The 22,219-nt window shown below is 37.9% G+C and overlaps 1 protein-coding gene across 4 annotated transcripts in view; it reads left to right on the top strand.

The window, feature by feature from the left end:
* dtnba (dystrobrevin, beta a) overlaps positions 1-22,219 on the top strand; it is a 40,770-nt gene that overhangs the window by 10,578 nt on the left and 7,973 nt on the right. For 2 of the 4 annotated variants that reach the window (XM_052095740.1, XM_052095739.1), the window contains 16 exons: positions 635-677; positions 4,496-4,563; positions 4,652-4,732; positions 4,946-5,159; positions 5,237-5,322; positions 8,397-8,551; positions 8,969-9,074; positions 9,180-9,346; positions 10,961-11,085; positions 15,911-15,982; positions 16,382-16,468; positions 16,716-16,806; positions 16,921-16,994; positions 17,089-17,202; positions 20,076-20,172; positions 20,401-20,421. In XM_052095740.1, the coding sequence (XP_051951700.1) occupies positions 4,497-4,563; positions 4,652-4,732; positions 4,946-5,159; positions 5,237-5,322; positions 8,397-8,551; positions 8,969-9,074; positions 9,180-9,346; positions 10,961-11,085; positions 15,911-15,982; positions 16,382-16,468; positions 16,716-16,806; positions 16,921-16,994; positions 17,089-17,202; positions 20,076-20,172; positions 20,401-20,421 (1,557 nt within the window). In that variant the 5' untranslated portion in view covers positions 635-677; position 4,496. Of the gene's footprint in view, positions 1-634; positions 678-4,495; positions 4,564-4,651; positions 4,737-4,945; positions 5,160-5,236; positions 5,323-8,396; positions 8,552-8,968; positions 9,075-9,179; positions 9,347-10,960; positions 11,086-15,910; positions 15,983-16,381; positions 16,469-16,715; positions 16,807-16,920; positions 16,995-17,088; positions 17,203-20,075; positions 20,173-20,400; positions 20,422-22,219 lie in introns of those variants that run through there. The other 2 variants (XM_052095741.1, XM_052095742.1) reach the window with 2 other exon arrangements.

The following is a 22,219-nucleotide window of genomic DNA, read 5'->3' on the forward strand; positions in this document are numbered from 1 at the left end:
TTGTGGAATTTGACAAAAAGTGTATTGGATTAAAATTACTTACTCAAACTTTAATGCATTAATTCTGACAGCTCTAAATATTAGTCAAGTTTTTTTCCCAATATTTTTTAAACATGATCAGTTTCCACTCTCATTCTAACCCTCTGTCAAAAACGCAGTTTTGGTGCTGCTACTCCTTTAAGACTTGACTGTACGCCCACTGTTATGATTGGCTCTCTGCTCTTGACTGACCTGCTCTCTTGCATCTCACTGCTCAGTGCTACTTGGCGGGCTATGGAAGTGAATTAGGTGTTGTGGAGGCGATCAGATGTAATTGTCTACCACAGTGTGACATCGCAATGTGGAGGAAATGGAGAGCGAGGCGTTTTGGCAGCTGCATTCAACAAATGCTCTTTTTGACTTGATGAGGAAGTTTTGAGTTCTGAAACTTACAGTGTGTTTTTTATAGTAAAAATAACTCTTATATATCAAAAGATCAAGGAAAATTGTATTCTTTATGTCATGACCCCTTTAAATGTTTAGAAATATTTACAAACTCATAACATGTTCCGTTGTTGGATTTTTCTGCCCCTTGAAATGCTACAGTTGTGATGTTTGAAGGGCAAATGTGATGCACGCTTTCTGTTGTTTTCAGGCCTCTTGATGTTCTCATCTGACTGACCTGCAGCTACCATCAGGTAAAGTGATTTTTATGCTCCCTACTTGCTGTATTTTTAAAGAGAAAAAATTTATAGTATTTCAAAAAAATACAAAAATAAATATATTAATAATGTTTACACATGTGGAAGAAATATTGTAGAGTCAAATCAGTCTTAGAGAAAAATATGCTTTTTTATATGTATGACGCAGGGTGCACATTCATGAGTGCCGCCATGCTTATATCACATGACCAGCCTAATATTATTTGCTTTTCCAAATTGGATGCATTTTTACATTTTTATTGCACATTTTTACAATGACATTGGAGAAAGAAAACTTGTGTTTGATGCTGCATCTACGGCACTAGGTTGCAGCAGATTTACACCGACATTTTACTGAGTACACCTTTAATAATGAGGGTTGTTGTGTCTCTATGGGCTGGAATGTTTTAGCAGTGAGATGCTGCAGTTTGAGAAACAATTCCCACCTAAGTGTGTGTGTGTGTGTGTGTGTGTGTGTGTGTGTGTGTGTGTGTGTGTGTGTGTGTGTGTATATATGTATGTGTTAAAACTTGATTAATATATTAGGATATAAAGGTTGTGGAAACAATAAAGGCGACTTTATTCTGCTGAAGCATATAAATAAATAAAAGAATGAGAATGGAGCTTAATGATATGCAGTGATTCATTGATTTTTAGTGTTTGAATAACAGTTTGAGTTGTGTTTGACTTTACTATTGTCAATGTTTGTGCCTCTCTGTCCCAGAGGATTGTGGGTAAGTTTAATGTGTGTGTGTATATACACACATTCATGCGTCAGTGCTTTACTGTAAGTACAGTGAGCTGATGGAATATTTTCCCTCCTTAGTTGCATTCTGTATTAACTCCAAATTTTGGGGAAATTCAAATGTGTCATTTATCAATTTAACCTCTCGCACCTGGAGTGGCCCGGTGGCAAATGTTATATTATTGTAATACTCAACCATTTACTTGATTGGCACAGAATAGGTGTTGTTTTAAAACTTCGACTCTTTTCTTTACCATGAATATATCTTATCCGACCAATTCTCAAATAATGCTTTAAAATTGGCTAACTAAATAGAACTATTCCATTTTCATAATTCGCAAGTTTGAGAGCACAACAATCATATTTACAATCTGTAAAAAGATGAAAACAAATAACACAGTCATATATCATTGGAAAGGTCTTGATCGGTAGAATACAACAGGCAAATTTGTTTCACTCAGAGACCAAACTACAGTGAGTATTAGCATGTGAAATGCAGATTTACAGTTGTGGCCAAACCTATTGGCATCCTTGGTAAATATGAGCAAAGACTGTGAAAAATATGCCTTTATTGTTTATCTTTTTAATCTTTAATTTAAAATATTCACAAAAATCTCTCCTCAAATGTATATCAAACAGTTGCAAACACAACACAAGTTTTATCAAAAAACAAATACCTAATGAAGTCAGTTTATTTTAGTTTTATCTGACCATAGAACCGGTCCCAATTGAAGTTCCTGTAGTGTCCGGCAAACTGAAGACGCTTGAGTTTGTTGTTGGATGAGAGCAGAGGCTTTTTTCTTGAAACCCTCTCCCCAAACAACTTGTGGTGATGTAGGTTACGTCTGAGTTTAGTTTTGGAGACTTTCTGTTCCCAAGACTCAACTAATTTATGCAATTCTCAAGCTGTGATCCTTGGAGACTTTTTGGCCTCTCGAACCGTCCTCCTCACCATGTGTGGAGACAATATAGACTCGCGTCCTCTTTCAGGACGATTCTTAACATCTCCAGTTGATTGGAACTTCTTCATTATTGCCCTGATGGTGGAAATAGACATTTTCAATGCTTTAGCTATTTTCTTAAAGCCACTTTCAATTTTGTGAAGCTAAACAACATTTTGCTCCACATCGTAACTATATTATTTGGTCTTACCCAATGTGATGGATAACTAAGGGAATTTGGCTTGTGTGTTACCTCATGTTTATACCCATCTGAAAAAGGAAGTCATGGCTGAGCATAACAGATCATGTTCCTAGTCACCCAGGTGCACTAAAAATGTAAAATATGAATGGGAATATACTTCAGATATATTTTACTCATAAGAATTTCTAGGGGTTCCAATAATTGGAGAAAAATATTAAATTAGGAGACCCCCCCCCACCCCCTTTAATTAGATTACTTCAATTAAAGGTTGATTTTTGTGAATATTTTGAAATACATTTCTTTACAGCCTTCTTTGCTCATATTTACCAAAGGTGCCAATATTTTTGGAATATGATAAATAGAGAAAAAAGAATCCTCATCATATTTTGGTTTATAACTTCATGAAAATAAACATGATAGAAAAAATATTGTATCATATCACAATTTAATGCAAATGACTCAAACAAGTGCACACACAACATTATTTGATGAGTAGATGCTTAAATATTAGCCAAAAAATGTCATCATGACAGCTATGGTGGCTATTGCTAATTGTGTCTAGGGTTGCCAAACGTCCAGTAAAATCCGTGATCCCAAAAGTATGGGATCACCCCATATTTAAAGATGAAATTACTGTTTTAGGCCCTTGTTGACGCTGGCTTAAGTTTTCAGATGGTCCCTTGCCACACCCCCAACAGCTGTAGCATGTTGTAACACAAAGTGAGACCATTTCAGATGGTCCCTTACCCACTGCAGGCAAATAATGAAACGTGCTTTGATCCTGAAGGAAACTGCTGCATCACACATTTCTTTTGCCTAATTGCCCATTGTGGATGTTGAAATCTCTGAATGAAGGCTTGTAGAACTGTGTGTAAATACTACATATACATGCACGGCTAATCCAGAAACAATGAAAACTTTATTAGAGGTCAAAATTACATTTCTCATTTTTTTTTCCATGTCTTCACTGAATTATTGTTAGTTATGACGCATTAATACAGATTTGATGCTGCTGGGTTTTGACTCTGAAACAGATCTGTAAATAAAATTATACTTAACTTTTAATTAACCGCTTGTTATATCTATGCAGATGAATCCTCAACACCGGAAAAAGCACTTGCTTATTTTGGTGAGGCAAGTTACTTATTTTGGGCTTGTTTTTCCAGACCATGTTGCTTGATTCTCTTGTGAGATCTGGCAACACTGCAACTGCTATTTCACCCCTTAGTGCAGAGTACTGACATTTTAAAAGAACATTATTAACCATTTGTTTAATTTGTTCTAATGGGTAAACTTTTGGAAAGGAGGCTGCGGAACTTTTGAACCGGAATGAAAAAAATACTGTTTTTGCTCAAACATTTCGTTTTTAGTCCCTGCGGCCAACTACTCTAGAGAGATTGTCCCATGTTTTATAACTTCAAAAGCAACCCTAATGGTGTCTCAATGGGGGGGAAATGCAGTCTCTGTGGCAACGGTTTCTCTGGGATTGATTCACTGAAACACGATCTTACCCGTCATAGTCTAGAGAGTGTTAGAATCCATATTTAGTAAACAGACCTCGAGCACACATACATAGACTGTGCACGAGAGGGCGATCAATGCACATTTTTTTGGAGTGATCAAATATGGTGCCAAAGTGAGCTGAATTTTACTGTAATGGAGTTGATATAAGTATTTTTATACTTTTTTTTTTTTTTGCATTTTGAATTCATTTATTCTGTTTTAATGTTGAATAAAACTTGCTTGGAGTTGTTTTTGAAACCATGGTTCCATATGCTACATCTTTGGATTGCTTTGCACTATCAATGTTTTTTCCTGGTGTAGTTGACATATTGGAGAACAACCCTAAAGTTATTTTAGAAGAATTCTAAGCATTTTTTGATGTGATTATTACTGATGTATATTACTTGCGTTCTTCTGTCTCTAGGATGATAGAGGCGGCGGGCCGGAAGGGCAATGTCATGGCAGATAGTAGGCAGATCTTTACAGACATGAGTGAGTGCTGACCTTTGACCCCACTGTACATGTTCATATGTTGGTGCTGTTGAATTTAATAGACTGATATATGACTTTGTTTCATCAGAGACACAGAATTATGACACCATTCGGCTGTCCACATATCGAACCGCCTGCAAGCTTATATTTGTGCAGAAAAAATGCAACTGTGAGTATTACTGTTAAACACAACTGTTTATTGAGCATTTTGCAATTGCCAGCATCCATACTGTACGGTGCATCTGATGTGAAGTCTTGGAAAATTAATTTGATGTATTTTTTTTATTGATTTTGTAGCACCAAACCTCAGATGAGCTCTCCGGAAATATCTGAAAGCCCTCCAGGTTTACACTTGGTATTAACGTGTATTTGTTTTTCTCAGTGCATCTGGTGGACGTGTGGAACATGATTGAGGCGTTTCGTGATAATGGTCTGAACACACTGGACATCTGTACTGAGATCAGCATGGCTCGACTGGAAACCATCATCACCTGCATCTACCAGCAGCTAAACAAGCGTCTGCCCACCACACACCAGATCAATGTCCAGCACAACACCAGCCTGCTGCTTAACTTCATGATGGCGGCGCACAACAGGTGAGAGTGTGTGTTCTGTTGTGGTCTCGTGCTGTCTTTGTGGAAGTCGTTGTGATCGTTCTGTGTTTGTTTTTCAGTGATGCTCAGGGAAGGCTGACAGTGTTCTCTGTGAAAGTGATGCTCTCTGTGCTGTGTGGAGGAAAACTGCTGGATAAACTTCGCTGTAAGTTCACACATCAGTCTATCACTATATTTACTGAAAATAATTTTTTTTTAAATAAATATATAGCAATAATCATCAGAGTTACGAGTAACACATTACATTCTGTTTCATGATAAGATCGTTTTTTTACTGAAAAGTAAATAGGGCATAAATGGGGCTAAGGCACACCTTAAAGCATTGGTTCTCAACCTGCGGCCCGTCACGCATGGAAGTGCGGCCCGCGATATGCTACCCACATTTAAATAATAACTTTCAGTTTTACAATTCGTTTTCGTTTTTAAATTAATAAAAATATATTATATATGTATTAAACCAAATATAATTTGAACTATAAAAAATTTTCATCTTATAAAATTATTTAGGTGATCATGTATTATTTTTAGACATGTGCAGACCAACTATGTGAGCACGTAGTTACGCGAGTTCACGCAATTACGAAGTTAACGAGCACATGTCAGCAGCCATTAGGTAAAATTGGAATCAAAATGGACAAATTTGTTATTAGGGGAGAGAAACGAAATGAGAAAAATGACAACGAAGGAACACGTACAAACAAGAAGAGTCACAGCATCAGCAGTGAAGTTATGAGAGTGCTGGAAGAATGAAAGAACCAGTTTGCTGTCATTGATTGAGACGGGCAGCCTTTCTGTTTGCTCTGTAGCAAAGTACTGGGCATATGCAAAACCTACAATGTCAAAAGACATTTCGATTCCACCCATGCATCATTTGACAAGATATTTCCAGCTGGATCTCAGGACAGAGCTCTCAAGATAACTAATCTTGACAAAGATGCGATTGCTGAATATAAATATAGGGACCACCCTGGTTTTCCAATCCAAAGGCACTGTCCCCAAGGTCCATGCAACATTGCAGAGGCGTGTCAACCACGACAGCCCCACAAAATCCAGGGCCTTAAGCAGTTCCGGTCGAATCTCATCCACCCCTGTTGCTTTGCCACTGAGCAGCTTCCCATCTACCTATGTGACGTTTTACCAGGGAAATGGACTCTGAAACCCTGGAAGCTTCTAGCAATTGTAAGGGAGGCATATATTTTGGGTTTAGAAGTTCCTCGAAGTGTTCCTTCCACCTCCTGACAATGTCCTCATATGAGGTCAGAGTTTCTATACCTTTCCTGAAAACCACTTGAACAAGGATCCTCCGACCCCTCCTGAGCTGCCGGATGGTTCTTCAGAACCTCTTTAAGGTCAAGGTCTTTTTCCATGGCCTCCCAAAACTCCTCCCATGCTCCGGTCTTTGCTACTGCAGCCACTACCGCTTTTTTTCCTGCCGGTAACTATCTGCTGAGTCAGGAGTCCCCAGAGCCAACCAGGCTCTAAAGGCCTCCTTTTTCATCTTGACATCTTCCCTCACCACCGGTGTCCACCAGCTTGCCATCGTGACTGGCACAACAAGCTTTTGGCTGTGCTTGGCTGCTTACATAATAGAGGTTTTGAACTGGGTCCATTCGGACTCCATGTCCCCCACCTCCTCCGGGACATAGAAGTTCTCTGCCAGTCATTCACACAACACCCTCACTATGTGCTTGGGTCTATCGTGTCTGTCTGTCAGTTTTCCCCACCATCTAATCCAGCTCACCACCAGATGGTGGTCGGTTGAGAGCTTTGCACCTCTCTTCATCCGAGTGTCCAGAACATGTGGCCTCAAGTCAGATGAAACGACTTCAAAGTTAATCATTGACCTTTTGGCCCAAGGAGCTCTGGTACCAAGTACACATGGTGTTTGTTATGGACAAACCATGACTAGCACAGAAGTCCAATACATTTTCACCATTCGGGTTTAGATCAGGCAGGCCTTTCTTCCCAAGCACCCCACCACAGATTTCCCACTCATTGTCAATGTGAGCGTTGAAGTCCCCCAGCAGGACTATGGAGTATGCCTCAGGACCCCTACCACTTTCTCCAAGAAGGTTGGATACTCTGAACTGCTCTTTGGTGCATAAGCACACACAACAGTCAAAGTTTTCCTCTCTGTGACCATAAGTTGCAATGAAGTGATCCTCTCGTCCACTGGGACAAACTCCAACTGTGAGGCAGCCAGCCGGGGAATTGTGATTAACACATTAAAGAAAACACAGTTAAAACCAACCATTAGGAATACGTCTCTGGACATAACAAGATTAAACTGTTTGGCCTCCATTCCAATCCTAATGTCTGGAGGAAACCAGGCACCACTCATCACCTGCGCAATAACATCCCAACGGCGAAGCATGGTGGTGGTAGCATCATGCTTTGGTGTGTTTTTCAGCGACAGGGACTTGGGACTTGTCAGGGTTGAAGGAAAGTTTAATGCAGCAAAATACAGAGATATCCTTATTGAAAACCTGGTCCAGACTGCTCAGGACCTCAGACTGGACCGAAGGTTCACATTCCAACAGGACAATGACCCTAAGCACACAGCCAAGATAGACACATCCCAATAGTGGCTTAGTGACAACTCTGTGAATGTCCTTCAGGAGCCCAGACATGAACCCAATCGTACATCTCTGGAGAGACCTGAAAATGGCTGTCCACCGAAGGTCCCCATCAAACCTGACAGAGCTTGAGAGGATATGCATAATGATATATAATGGCAGAAAATCCCCAAATCCAGGTGTGCAAATCTTGTCTTATCATACCCAAAAAAACTTGAGGCTGTAATCACTGCCAAAAGTGCTTCTGAGTTAAGGGTCTGAATACTTATGTCAATGTGATATTTAATTTTTTTTCTCGTTTTTATACATTTGCAAAGTTATCAAAAATCAGTTTTTTGCCATACCAATATTGGGTATGGCGTGTAGAAATAAAGTATTTTAGCATAAGGCTGCAAAATAACAAAAGTTAAAAAAAGAAGAGGTCTGAATACTTTCTGAATGCACTGTAAGAAGGCAGTCCCTCGCTTTTGTTTGGAATGCCTGATAATGGATTAGCATTTTCACTTCAAATGCAACACAGTCACGTGCTTATCACAAAACGTGTTTAACCTTTTTGAAACAGATCGCCTAGATTGTTGTAAATATCAGGTATGAACCCGGTCTTTGAGTGCTAAAGTATAATGAGTGTGCATGTGTGTGTTAGATATTTTCTCCCAGATATCAGATTCTCATGGTGCGATGGTGATGTCGAAGTTCGACCACTTCCTGCGGGAGGCACTAAAACTACCCACTGCTGTGTTTGAGGGGCCGTCATTTGGCTACACGGATCACTTCGCAAGATCCTGTTTTCCTCAACAAGTAACAATTCATACACATGTTCCCTCTTTTTCATTGTCTTGTTAGTGGGGTTCGCTAGGGCAAGCATCACTGTTCCAGTTCCTCATACTTAGACTTAGGCTACTTCTGGGTTAGCTAAGGCCAAGTATTAAACTTTGGTGTGTAACTCACACCATTTATGCTATAGACATGACTGATACCTCAAATCATATAGCTTGTTGAGACATGATGTCTCAGTATTCACCTAGTGGATGATAAAAAGTTGGAAAAATACCACCGAGCCATATCTAGACACCAGAATATCAAGGATATTAAGATGTTTTTACTGGAAAACATGACACAAATACTGATTAAGATCATGATTTTCATGTCATATCCACACAGTATGTCAGTGGCTAGCGCTCTCATGGAGATATCTTGAATGCGTGTGTTTAACAGAAAAAGGTGATGCTGAACATGTTCCTGGATTCTCTGATGTCAGATCCTCCTCCTCAATGTCTCGTTTGGCTTCCTCTCCTACACAGAATGGCTGATGTGGAGAACGGTAATATGCAGAATATGTCTGTCTAATTATTTGGATTATTCAGACTTGTTTTAATTTTCATGTATTCCAGCATATAGAATCTCTCTGTCTTTCTGTCTGTCTCAGTGTACCATCGGGTGAGCTGTTCTTTCTGTCGATCAGAGGGCATGATGGGATTCCGTTATCGCTGTCAGCAGTGTTTTAACTATCAACTCTGTCAGAACTGTTTTTGGCGTGGTCATGCCAGCGGAAATCATAGCAACCAGCACCAGATGAAGGAGCATTTATCCTGGGTAAGGATAATTTCAGTCAATGAACCCCCAAATCATTCAACACTAAACATTTGATTTGATGTCTATAAAGGAAATAAGCCACATGGCCCATATTTTTATAAGCTTTTAACCCTCATATGGTATTGAAAAATGACTCCTCACTTTGGTATTTCGGTCATTTTTGACTGGAAAGGTCAGATGTTTAACTATTTTTTGATGATGATAATGATAAAATCTTGCTTCTTCCCTGAAGTAAGAACAATAAAATTATGCATTTCTTTTGTTATTTTATGCTATTTTGAACGTATTTACATGTAAATGTTAAATGTAGACGGCTGTAGCCACCTACGGCGTAGTTTGATGGCTTGTTGTAACCTAATTTTATATTTTGTCACAAGATATGCATTTGGATATATTTAGACATTATCAAACTATTATTTGTCAAAGTTATGCATTTTAAAATTGATTTGAAGTGCCAGTTTTTGCAGTTAATGTCATTATGCCTGCAATCAAACCTGACCATGGTATTACAAAGTGAAGACAGAAAATAAGCATTTTTTGAACCAAAGTGAACCCCATATATAGTATAAAGAAGAATCAGAGTAAACATTGTGCAATTTCAAACTTTCCATAGTAAAAATGTATTTTGCGTGCACGTGTTTGTGTGTGTTTGTGTGTGTGTGTGTGCGCGTGTGTGTGTGTCAGATTGCTTTCATCAGCTGTAAAACAAAAGATGACTTGTAATGCCAACAATGACCTGTAGATGGCTGTAGAGCTCCACTTATTGATGCTCTGGTTCTGTCTGTCTGTCTGTCTGTGTGTGTGTGTGTGTGTGTGTGTGTGTGTGTGTGTGTGTGTGTGTGTGTTCTGCATTATGTTATCGCGTCACCTCTTCATTTCTGTGTGTGAGTGTTTAGCATTGTGACAGATTTTTTTTGTTGTTGTTTTTTTAAGTAAAAAAGAGCTGTGTTTGTGTGTGAGTGTTTGTGTATGTTTTGCACTGAGGATGTTTTAGTCTCACTCTGTAATTCTCAATTTCTGTCTGTTTTTTTTCTGCATGGTGGCTGATTTATTGATTGTATTTGACAGATAAAAAAATATTACCATTCATTTTCAACGGTCGGGTCAACTGTGACGGCAAAAACCAAAGGTGTCGTTTTTATTTTTTTCATTTATTTTGTATGATCACTTAGACATCGAATCAATGAATACATTTATTTTATTTTTTTTGTATCTTCAAATGGCAAATTGAGTAAAAGTCACCAAGCCCTGACTGCTCAGATAAAGGAAACCATTTTTATTAAATGATCAAAATTTATTTCAGTCAAAAGTGACCAAATGCCATAGGAGGGTTAAGCATTGCATCGGCTCTTCATGCCTATTAGGCACGATTCAAAGCCTAAAACCCTCTTTACCGTAGTAAAATCACTGTAACACGTGGTTTCAATAGGCTTGTTTCTTTTATAAATGGTTGCTACAACAATATGATAAAAGACAACAGTATTCAGTAAATAATCACATTACTGAAAAATAATGATGAAAACAATAAACACTACCAAGTAATATAATTCAATTGCATAGATGTAGTGTGATTACAACTGGTGCTAATATTATGTGTTTGTGTGTGTGTTCTAGAAATCTCCAGCTAAAAAGTTGGGTCGTGCCATCAGTAAGTCTTTTGGCTGTGTGCCGAGCAGAGAACCGTCCCACCCCATCTATCCTGAATACCCAGAGAAACCTCTCGACCTGTCCAATATAATGTAAGTGATTCACACACAGTCAGAAATCTCTGGCCATTTTGAAAGTGTTGGGAATGTTTCTATTGGTCCTGGCATCACGTGACTTTTGTGTCTCTGTGGATACACTGATGAGGGTCAGATGCGATCACTCGACAGAGAGTTAGACAGACAAACTGAGAGGGAGAGACGTAAATAGAAGAGATTTGTTTTTTATTAACTCTACCTACAGAAACAGTGAGGTCAGTTATAGTTTTGTTTTTAATTCTCTTTTTGTCGATCAGTCTGTTTCGCAGGATCTCGCCGTTTCTCTCTCTGTTCTGTCTGTGTTGCTTTTGTCTCTTAGTCTTGCATGAATGAGCTGAGAGTGTGTGTGTGTGTGTGTGTGTGTGTGTGTGTGTGTGTGTGTGTGTGTGTGTGTGTGTGTGTGTGTGTGTGTGTGTGTGTGTGTGTGTGTGTGTGTGTGTGTGTGTTTTCTTGGCTATAGTTTGGGGACAAAATTGAGAGCAAAATCTGACAAAGCCTCTGTTTAGGGATATCCAAAGTTGAAAAGGATTCATAAAAAAAATATATAATGTTTCTTTACTAATAATGCAAAATTATTTATTTTAGGGGTTGGGATAATGTTTATGTTGGGGTAATTATAATGTATTTCATTATAGTTTATCATTTGTAATATATATAAAAGTAATACAAACCTGTAATAAATCCTCAGTCGAATCATAAGGTAAGATTGAATATTGAGCTATAACAGGTTTTCGCTTAGTCGAGTGACAGTCTTAATTTTTCTGTCCAAGTGTACACGACACAATGCGTAATCGAATATTTGAGGAAGGTCGTCAGCTGAGTAAGTGTCAGTAATATAAGTCTCGTGTCTTATTGTTTTTATAAATGTTTTAGCTTGACTGAAATTTAACTTTCAAAGTGCATGTAAACAAACTGAGGATCATGTTTGCTGTAGTATAAATGCACATACTGTAAGTATGTGTGTGATGGTGTGAGTATATATGGGTGATGCTAACGAAACCTGTCAATAAAATGTCCTGGTCATATTTAACCTCAAAGTAATACGAAAACGATACTAAAACACATTTTGCATTAAGAAAATAAAGCCACAAAGGACCATTAAGACTTTTTTTTTGCATTGACATTATTTTCAGGACACTTAAGCACAATTGACCTCAATTCTCATTACCGCAATGCGTTTAGATTTATTACATTTTAATATTCCCATTGTTTTTAATTTATTATTTAATTAATTTCAATAAACACATGCTGCTGTCCAATGATTTTCTTCATTAAAATCAGCTAAAATTAAATGTGGTACCAAGTGAGAACTACTATGATGTATAAATACTTTACAATTTAAATAATGTATCTTTTTTTCCCTTCACATCGCTGTAATGAGAATATAATTATGTCTACAGCTGGGCAATATGACAATATATATCATGGCAATGTTGATATTTTGCTATATCGTGTATATTGCGACATGTAAATATTAGGATTGTCAATCGATTAGATTCAAATGTATTCATATTTAATCTAATTAATTACATGGTGTCCCAATTAATTAATCCCATATACAAATATTTGCTGAGAAACTCCTCGTATAACAATAATTCAATATATAATGTTGAAATAGTTATACATAGTTATCTTTAAATATTTAAAAATTATATATATATATAATAAAAAATATTAAGATAATTAAAATGCATTACATTCTTGTGGCAGAAGTATACAGTTCACAGCAATCAATTTCACAAGTGAATTTGTCAATCAGTTGGAGATTTATTATGAGGGCTTGTTTAAGGACCCGTCAATTTCAACAAGCGTCAGACATGCTTGTGTAGCGTCTCGGGTGCTTTGCATCATAAACAAAATGTTTAGTTCACGGTTTCAAGTTAAATATAGTTTAATACTTAGAACACATCTTGAGATCTCTTTTCTCTTTCGAATTTGTGCTCCAAGTGTTTTGAAAGCAAGAACGTAACGCATGTTTGTGTTGTGTTGTCTGCCGGATGGTTGTTTTCTTCACTGTATTAACTCTGTGTTGCCACACAGCTGAAATTTCACTTACTGCCCTCTGGAGTAAACAGGTGGTACTACAAGCTTGCATTTCTCAGGAATCTTCCTTATTACGGTCCGGGCATTGCGATTAATTGCGCAATTTTTTTTTTAAACACGTTATTTTTTTACAAAACGAATCACTGAATTAACGCATTAAATCGCCACCCCTAGTAAATATCAACGTGCATGGTGTGTGCATATAAAGTAGTGGGCAGAGCCTCACGTGAGATGGAGGGAATTTAAAAAATATAATATGGTTTTTCCAGGATTTAAAAAATCTGTAAAATAAAATCCGCAAATTCAATGAGATTGAGCTCACATTTGGCTCTTCATAAGTGCTAAATTTGATTCTCATCTGACACCAGGGGCGTGTCTAGGGGGAGGCTGGTGGAGGCAGTGCCTCCCCTAGGATAAGCTCTGCCTCCCCTGAGAATTTGAGAAATAATCTGTCCATCTGATGATAAATTACAATTTAAAAGTGGATTGTTTTGTGCATATTTTTCCATCGCTAGCAGATGAGTGAGGTCTGACACAACAAAAATCCAGTTTTGGCGCTGTTTCACAGTGCGCGCTAGCTCGGCATACGCGCTCAGAAAAAGTGCATTATGTCAGAACAGAACGCCAATGAAATGTTTACCTGGCAGAGCTTTAAAGCACGAGCAAACAATGCATTTTTGTGATTGCGAATAAGTGCAGTGTCCTGTGAGTGTAACTCTACCACTGCATTAACATATGATGTGAATGTACGTCGAGTTTTCGGGGACTGATCGAGGCGCCAGAACTGCAGCTGATAGAATGTGCGGCGATGAGAAAGCAGTGTGCAGTGCACTGTATGCGGTGCACGAGCAGCGCGAGATGCTTTCACATATGCTGCGTTACTTTGTAGGCTAACTGATCCGCGGCTGTACTGTACCAGAAACACATAGGCATACTCACTATTTTTTTTATTTCAAATACAGAAGTTATCAACAACTTTTATTAAAAAAAAAAAAGTTTTGTCTGCATTGCGATTCTCTTTGTACACATATACACTCTTCAATAGACGTATTCACGTTAAAACCCAATTTAATCAACGTATTCAATGCATTACTTCTATACAGATGTATATATTAATTTGCTCGAGCAATTAAGTGGAAAAATATTTAACCATGTATTTATATTAAAATCGCAAACATTTTAAATTAAAACTTAAAATTGACAAAAACAGCAGACTCATACCTTTTCTTTTGCATTTAAATTTTAATACAATAAATCTTGCATTTCACAAAGAACTTGTTTTTCCACCTCCACGAATGAGACTAGAGTCGTTCATTATCCCGCCTTGTTGAGGTAAATTTTAGTTTTCCTTGCTTTACCCCGGTCTTAAAGTAAAAATGAGACTGTGAAAAATAGTAGTATTTAATTAAATACGTTTATCTAAGTCTATTTTGACTATAGATCTCAAAACTCCTCCAGTAGCCCCTTAAATAAAAAACGAACAGTCCTAACTAGAACGTTCATTAAAAAAAATGTAGCCTATTGCTTTTCTATTGGCCGTTATTGGGTGTGTGTCAGTCTGCTGCCGGATCACATTAACAACCAGAGTGCGCAGTAGTCACAGTCGTCAGCACTTACAACCAGAGAATAACGTTAAAATACTGTTCTCATACTGTTCAAATGAGCATATCAAAATGTTTTACCTGGGTCCGCATTCACAAAGAATCTTATAAGAGGCTACAAGTAGCTTCATAACTTTAGACTCCTAATGTGTTTTACTAAGAGTAATTCACGAAGCATTTTAGCCCTAAAAGTAGCACCTAAGTCTGGAACAGCTTAGAAGAAGAAACAAATTAATTGACCTCTTGTCTATACAAACGTGACTTCAGATTCATTTAAAAAACTCTCTCGTCTCGGTTGCCTACTCGTGTAGCACGTCTTCTCACAAGCAAACACCTGTCACTCATCACCAGGCAATCACCGTGATCTGATATATGAATCTGTCAATAATAATAATAGATAATAATAATATCATCATCATATTATTAATGTTGACCTGGTTTAACTAACTTTTATGTGATAGCCCTATAGTCTAATAGGGGCCCTGTGCCTATCTCTGGGTTCCTGGCTTAGAAAAAGATATGCACTAAAACAGATTGTGTGCTGTATAGCTTAATTTTGCGCCGATTTTTTCAATTGTTTATGTTGCCCCCCCAAACGAGCCAAATGCCCCCCCAAACATGATATCCTGGTAACCCCTCTGTCTGACACGAGGATCTGTTTCACATGAGGGTCGCATGCACTGCATCTCTGGAGCACTCAAGTCTGCGCGAGTCCAGCAGGATTCCCATATTTGTACTTCACAGACAGAAGAGCGCAGAGCGGGATTACTCGCGCTACTCAACCTACCTTCTCCTGATATTGTGACGCAGACCACAAAACTTACGTGACACAGTTTTTATTTACCTTGAAACGCTACGGAGGAAGTCCAACATCTCAAACGGCTAGACATCCCAACATATCGTGATATAAAATTACTCATATCGTGATGTAATATTTTGACACTTTGCAGTAATGAGAATTAGGGGGTAAAATGTGAGTAACTGTCATAAAAATAACGGTCACAATGTAGCATTTTATTTTAATGGTTTTTAATGGTAGAAATAGTTTCATTTTCTATAGACAAAATACAATTTCTTATTTTATTTATTTGAAGTACAATATGACCAGGACATATTGACTGTTTTGTGAGAATCACCCATATTGTATTCTGATGGTATTCATGTTTTTTTTTCTCTAGTCCACCCTGTCCAATTGGAAACATGAATGAATCAGCACCGCCCCTTTCTGCAGGCCCCACCTCCACTAAGAGGTGTGTACATCAACTCTTCTCCTACAAATTTAAAGCACACTGTTTAAGGAATAGTATATATACTCATAATTTACTCACCCTCATGCCATCCTAGATGTGAATGACTTTCTAGTGCTGAACACAAAGATTTTTAGAAAAGTATTTCAGCTCTGTAGAGTCATACAATGCATGTCAACAAGGTCCACAATATTGAAGCTCAAAAAAGCACATAAAGGCAACATAAAAGTAATCTATATGACTCCAGTGATTAAATCCATGCCTTCTGAAGTGATATGATTGGTGTGGGTTAGAAGAAACAGATCAATATTTAAGTCCTTGTGTGTGTGTGTGTGTCTGTGTGTGTGTGTGTGTGTGTGTGTGTGTGTGTGTGTGTGTGTGTGTGTGTGTGTGTGTGTGTAGGTTGCCAACTCTAGCTGCTGCTCAGAGAATGAACGAAGAACATGCTCTGATCGCAGCATATGTGAACAAACTCCAAAGCAGCCCACGGTGAGAGAGTGTGTGTGTATGTTTAGAGTGCCATCGACTAAGGATACTTAAAGTGTGTAATGTCTGTGTCACCAAACGGTATTAAGTAAATTACTTTTGTGCTCCAATTTTACTTTAAAAACAGGATTAACCCAAATAAACAGGTTATTAGAGTTTATAATGTGTTGATAGGGCCACTGAGACACATCAAAAACACATCAGCTCTGAGCTATTTTGAATGTAATTTTATTTTTCTGCTTGTGTGCAGTGCGTTAGACAGTCCCGGCCGAATAGATGAAGAACACAAACTCATCGCTCGATATGCAGCTCGCCTGTCCACAGACCCTGGAAACACAGCTGTGAGTCACTCACAGACACAGACCTTAGAAGCAGAACACATTAGTCCCACGCAAGTATAGCCAATGTTACGTTATGTTTGAATATATTATGTTTGCTACTCCTTTAAATCCCAGAGCTCTCCGAACTTCGGCTGTGACACCAACAAACAACAGAGAGAACTTGTTATGCATCTGGAGAATAAAAATAGGTACATACACGCACAACTTCATACTCATTCAATGTTTGAAATAAAGACTTTAGCGTTGTCTATGTGATGATACTGTGTGTCTGTGTTTTTTCAGGGAGATTCTGCAGGAGATTCAGCGTTTGCGTGCAGAGCATGAACAGGCGTGTCAGCCGACTCCAGAAAGAGTCCAACAGAACCCAACACTGCTCGCTGAACTTCGACAACTCCGGTATGACAGACAGACAGACAGACTGTCTCACTGTCCAGACATCTTTAACATTCAGAAGTTTTTAGTTTCACAATTGGAAGCTGACACAGGCATTTCTATTTTAGTTGTTTGGTTTTTTTGGGGGTCTACTGTGTAACCGGAATATTCAGACCCATCAGAAACCACTGAAGATTTATACATACATAAATATAGCTGCAAGCAGTAATTACCAGGCCAAGCACTTAAACAGCAGACTAAAAGGCTAAGCAAACATGTAGATGTAACAAAAAAAAATATATTTTTTAATTTTCTTTTTGAAATCATGCTACCTACCTCGACACGTTCTTTGAGAACCGTTTGGTCTAAAAAATGGCGGACAGGAAGTATAGCCGACCGCTGCAAATTGGGCATCACTGTACTCGGCATAACCCAAGATTTGTCAAAAAGTATAACATGGCAAGCATTTTTAAACATTTGGTTAGAACATTTGACCACAAGGTGGCGCTGGCTCCAAACTTTATAGATGCCCACAGGGCATGGTTTCGATAATGCACACCAACTTTCTTAACGATACGCCAATGCATTTATTAATTCAAAATGGCAGACGCCCGATATGGCCAACATAGGAAAATTGGGTATCATTCGATTGGTTCAACCTATTCAGAAATTATACGCAAAAATTGCAATGTATCAGAATTCTTGACCACTAGGTGGTGCTGCAATGGAACTGTGCAGGTTCCCTCAGGTCATACTTGTGATAACATATACCAAGTTTCGTGTCAATACGGCAAAGCTTTGCGAAGATAGTCCATTTTGTCCTGCTTGCCGTCTAATTAGTTGAAGCATTATTTGAGTGGTTTGGTCTATCGTTATAAATCTCATAACTTTTTGTCATGTGTGTCCCTAGATGATACATGACAAATTTGGTGCAAATCAGACATAGGTTTTGCAGAAAATAAAAATGGCTGAAAATCTATTGGGCAAAGCTCAAAAACAACATGAATTTGAGATGCGGCATGAATCACAGGAAAAAATTATATTTCTAGAACTATAGGCTGAAAAATCTGTGAAATTTTAAACAGTGGGTGGCAAATTAATTAAGCAATTTCGCATGTTCTAGTCATGCAATTCGTGCAGCCTGGCACGAATTTGCATCTATTCACATCTTTGCATTGACTTTGTATGTAATAGCGCCGAGCGAAACGCTTGCTTCACGTTGTATGTGAATGCACCATTAGACATGCAATATGCATCTTTACTGCTTAAAATATACCAATTAAATCAATATGTCTATATACAGTACATAATAACATTTGACATATTAAATGTTCAATTTGCATACAAACGATTTATATTAAACAAGTTACTTACTGCAAATAAAATAAATGCAGACATATTTATCAATAACATGAAAATGCATGATTTGTTTTGCCATCAACATGGCAGCCAATACGAATAATGAAGAGTAACCCACTGTCTTACACACATCAACACACATCATCTGCTGCCCATCGACAATGTCAGAGTCAATTTAAGATTTGTTTCAAAAGTCAGGATAAAATTCAGTGGGGAATGCCGGCCTAACATGTTCAAGGATTGTGTCTGATAATAAAAGAATATTTGACTTAAGTCATCTCAGTGCATATTGTGTTGAGTTGATCCACAGTGCGTGCAGACACCACATCTTCAAAGGCGCATGTTGATCCAACTTAAATGGAATCGTTTTAATGCTACCAAAATGTAAAAAACCTTTTGTTTGATGTATCAAACTACTTGTTTATTATAAAACAAAAATGTAGAATAACTTTAGAAACTCAGACATTGATCTGCATACACAATCAATGTAGAAAGTTGCTCGGAGCCACTGATCCAGAGTCAGCTTTTCTCATCCATTCTCCCAGTTAAGGGGAGCTCTAACACTGAGCAGTTCAGCTGCATAAGTCAGTGAATTGAGCGAGTATTTCTCCCTGTGTATCATGTCATGGCCAGTGGAAGACAAGTCTTATAATTGCTCTGCCTAAATGTGTTTAAAAAAATTTTTTTTTAATAATGCAGTGTGTATTAACACATGAATCGATTGTGTTTCACTCAACTGACTGTTGACCTGATATTACGCTAATACACGCAATTTTCCCGGCTTGTATAGCTAATGCGCATGCGTGACTTGATTGACAGGCGATGTCTGTATCTAAAAGGTGATTGGCTCTTTTACCTGCAAGGCAGGACTTCCTTTCTACATTCATTGACTGTTGGGTGCTAGAGCTCCTTGGTTGGGCGTTCCAATTTCTCCCATTCATTTAAATAGAAGTGACTCGTCTCTGCTAAATAGTTTCTGGCCTCACTCTATATAGAGCTACAATGCCCATCATGTACTACGCCTCCCCGAAGTTTGCACAATTTTACTCCTGATTTCTCGCAGTACAGTGAAAGTAGAGGTGTACAAAATTAACATGTTACTTTAATTAAAAAATAACATTACTCGTTACTCAAAAAATGATCTGATTACGTAACACACTCATCTTAAATATGCGCGATTACAGTTGAAAATTCACTCCTTCGCTCACCACGTGCCAGCGGACACACAGCATTTGAGACTATTGATGGGCAGCGGGACTACATGCTAAGAGCCGTTCTGTGTATACACCCGTGTTACTGACTGTTCTGTAGGCCTACAGGGCCCCCTTGATGACAAAACTAGAATGTGTTAAACTATTTTACAAGCTGACATAAACCGACAGAAAGCAAAAACCAACCGCCAGAGTGTCCTGTGACACTGTGAAATTCACTGGCCAAACAGGTGTTATTTTCCGAACCTGAGTGTGTGTATGTATAACAAAGACTTACAAAATCATGTAGGTTGTGTGTGCATTGTGTAACTGTGCCGTGTGTTTTAGGCAGAGGAAGGATGAGTTGGAACAGAGGATGTCGTCTCTACAGGAAAGCAGGAGAGAACTCATGGTGCAGCTAGAAGGACTCATGAAACTACTGAAGGTACCGCCACATTCTTCCACTGGGGGGCGTCACTTTCTAGCATTAATTCTTTATCTGAGCTGCTGATTTTCTCTTTATTCAGTTGATCTAGTTCCCCACTTTCTTTCTCATTTCCTTTCTTGACAGATTAATGATTGTTGCAATAGTAACTTCTTTCCCTTTTGTGTCATTGTTTTCTCTCTTTTTTCCACTCTGTTCTTTTTCTTCTATCTCTGCTGCCACCTGCAGGATGAGGAACAGAGACAAGCTGTAAGTGCCTTCTGCTGCAAGTGTGTGTTTTCTGTTGGTGTCTTTTGCTTACGTTCTTTTTGTCTTCTTTATTTATTATCATTCAGAGTTATCTCTTTCTTTTCCACCCAATGCTTATCTTACATTGTCTGCTGTACTTGTAAGTTCTTACAGTACTTCGATGCTTTTTACACCTGTCGCCAGGAGTGTCTAGTACTCGTTTTCATAAACTGTTGCCTTATTTTCTTGAGAGTTAAGTGAAAGTAATACACATTCCTGGACTTTAATTGTGAGCGATTCATTGGTGCATGCTATTAAAAATGTTTGCCTTCATAATCTTTCATCAAAATGTAAATGTTAACTTGCTCTGCCTCTAAAACATCTTTCCTTTTTGGCTGATGACCTCTTTTTTTCTTTTTTTTCTATTCAAACAATTCCAGGTGAATAATATTAATCATATACTGAATGTCCTGTTTCACTTGCAAATATGTCGAAAGTTTGTTTGCCTATTTTTCAATATTGATGCAACGAATTGGATTGCAGGTGAAACTTTTTGTCAGTCTACTAAAACATTTGAAGAAGAAGAAGAAGAATCCTTTATTTTGGTCACATATTATACACACAGTTTTTTTGCATATATACAGTGAAATTTATTAGTTTTCACATATCCCAGCTAAGCTGGGGTCAGAGTGCAGGGTCAGCCATGATACGCCGCCCCTGGAGCAGATAGGGTTAAGTGCCTTGCTCAAGGGCACAACAGTGGCATCTTGGTGGTGCTGGGGCTTGAACCCCCGTCCTTCTGGTCAGTAAACCTGAGCCTCAACCACTGAGCCACCACTGCCCCTGTATAACTGAATAAAAATGAAATGCACATGCTTTAATGCAAACATCAACCCATCAGTGTAACAGAAACGTTGATGTTCTTTTGAAATGGATTGATATTAGTAAAATGGTCTAAAAGTGTGTTGATACAGATTTCACGATTTGATTCTGATTCGTTTGGGTATATTTCTGTTATAACGTCCATTTAACTTGAATATGAAAGACATTCTTTCTCAGCTAATGCTGTAAATTATACAGGGAACTTTCAAATTCATACATTAGTTTAAATAATTAACAACAGGGTTAAAGCTATGCAGATCAATTGCAATGTTTGTAACCAGTTTAATAATCGACACAGCTAAAATGGATTACAAGTTAAAGATTGATCTTGGGAGTTTAAGTATAGATATTGTGTTCAAATTAAGATCGTAATTAATCAGAAAAGCAATATTTTTACCAAACACTAGTAAAAGTGTTATATAGGAAGATCATTTATAGCATTGTGCAATAATAATATTTTAGTCATAAAATAGTGGATTACTGATAATAAATGGTACTAGTTGTTTGGTAGATTTCTTATTTGTGTGTGTATATATATATATATTTTTTAACCACTCCACATATCTCATATTAGCAAACTATAGTTTTGGCAAGTCGTTTAGGACATCTACTTTGTGCATGACAGGAGTCATTTTTCCAACAATTGTTTACAGACCGATTGTTTCACTTTTAATTGACTATATGAATTCCAGTGGGTCAGAAGTTTACATACACTAAGTTAACTGTGCCTTTAAGCAGGTTGGAAAATTCTAGAAAATTATGTCAAGCCTTTTGGCAATTAGACAATTAGGTAATTGTTTAATTGGAGTCAACTGGAGGTTTTCCTGTGGATGTATTTTAAGGACTACCTACCAAACTAAGTGCCTCTTGACTGACTTCTTTTGATTTTCCCATGATGTCAAGCAAAGATCTCAGAAAAAAGTTAGTGACCTCCACA

This window comes from Xyrauchen texanus, chromosome 28, assembly GCF_025860055.1.
Source record: "Xyrauchen texanus isolate HMW12.3.18 chromosome 28, RBS_HiC_50CHRs, whole genome shotgun sequence".
Lineage (NCBI taxonomy): Eukaryota > Metazoa > Chordata > Actinopteri > Cypriniformes > Catostomidae > Xyrauchen > Xyrauchen texanus.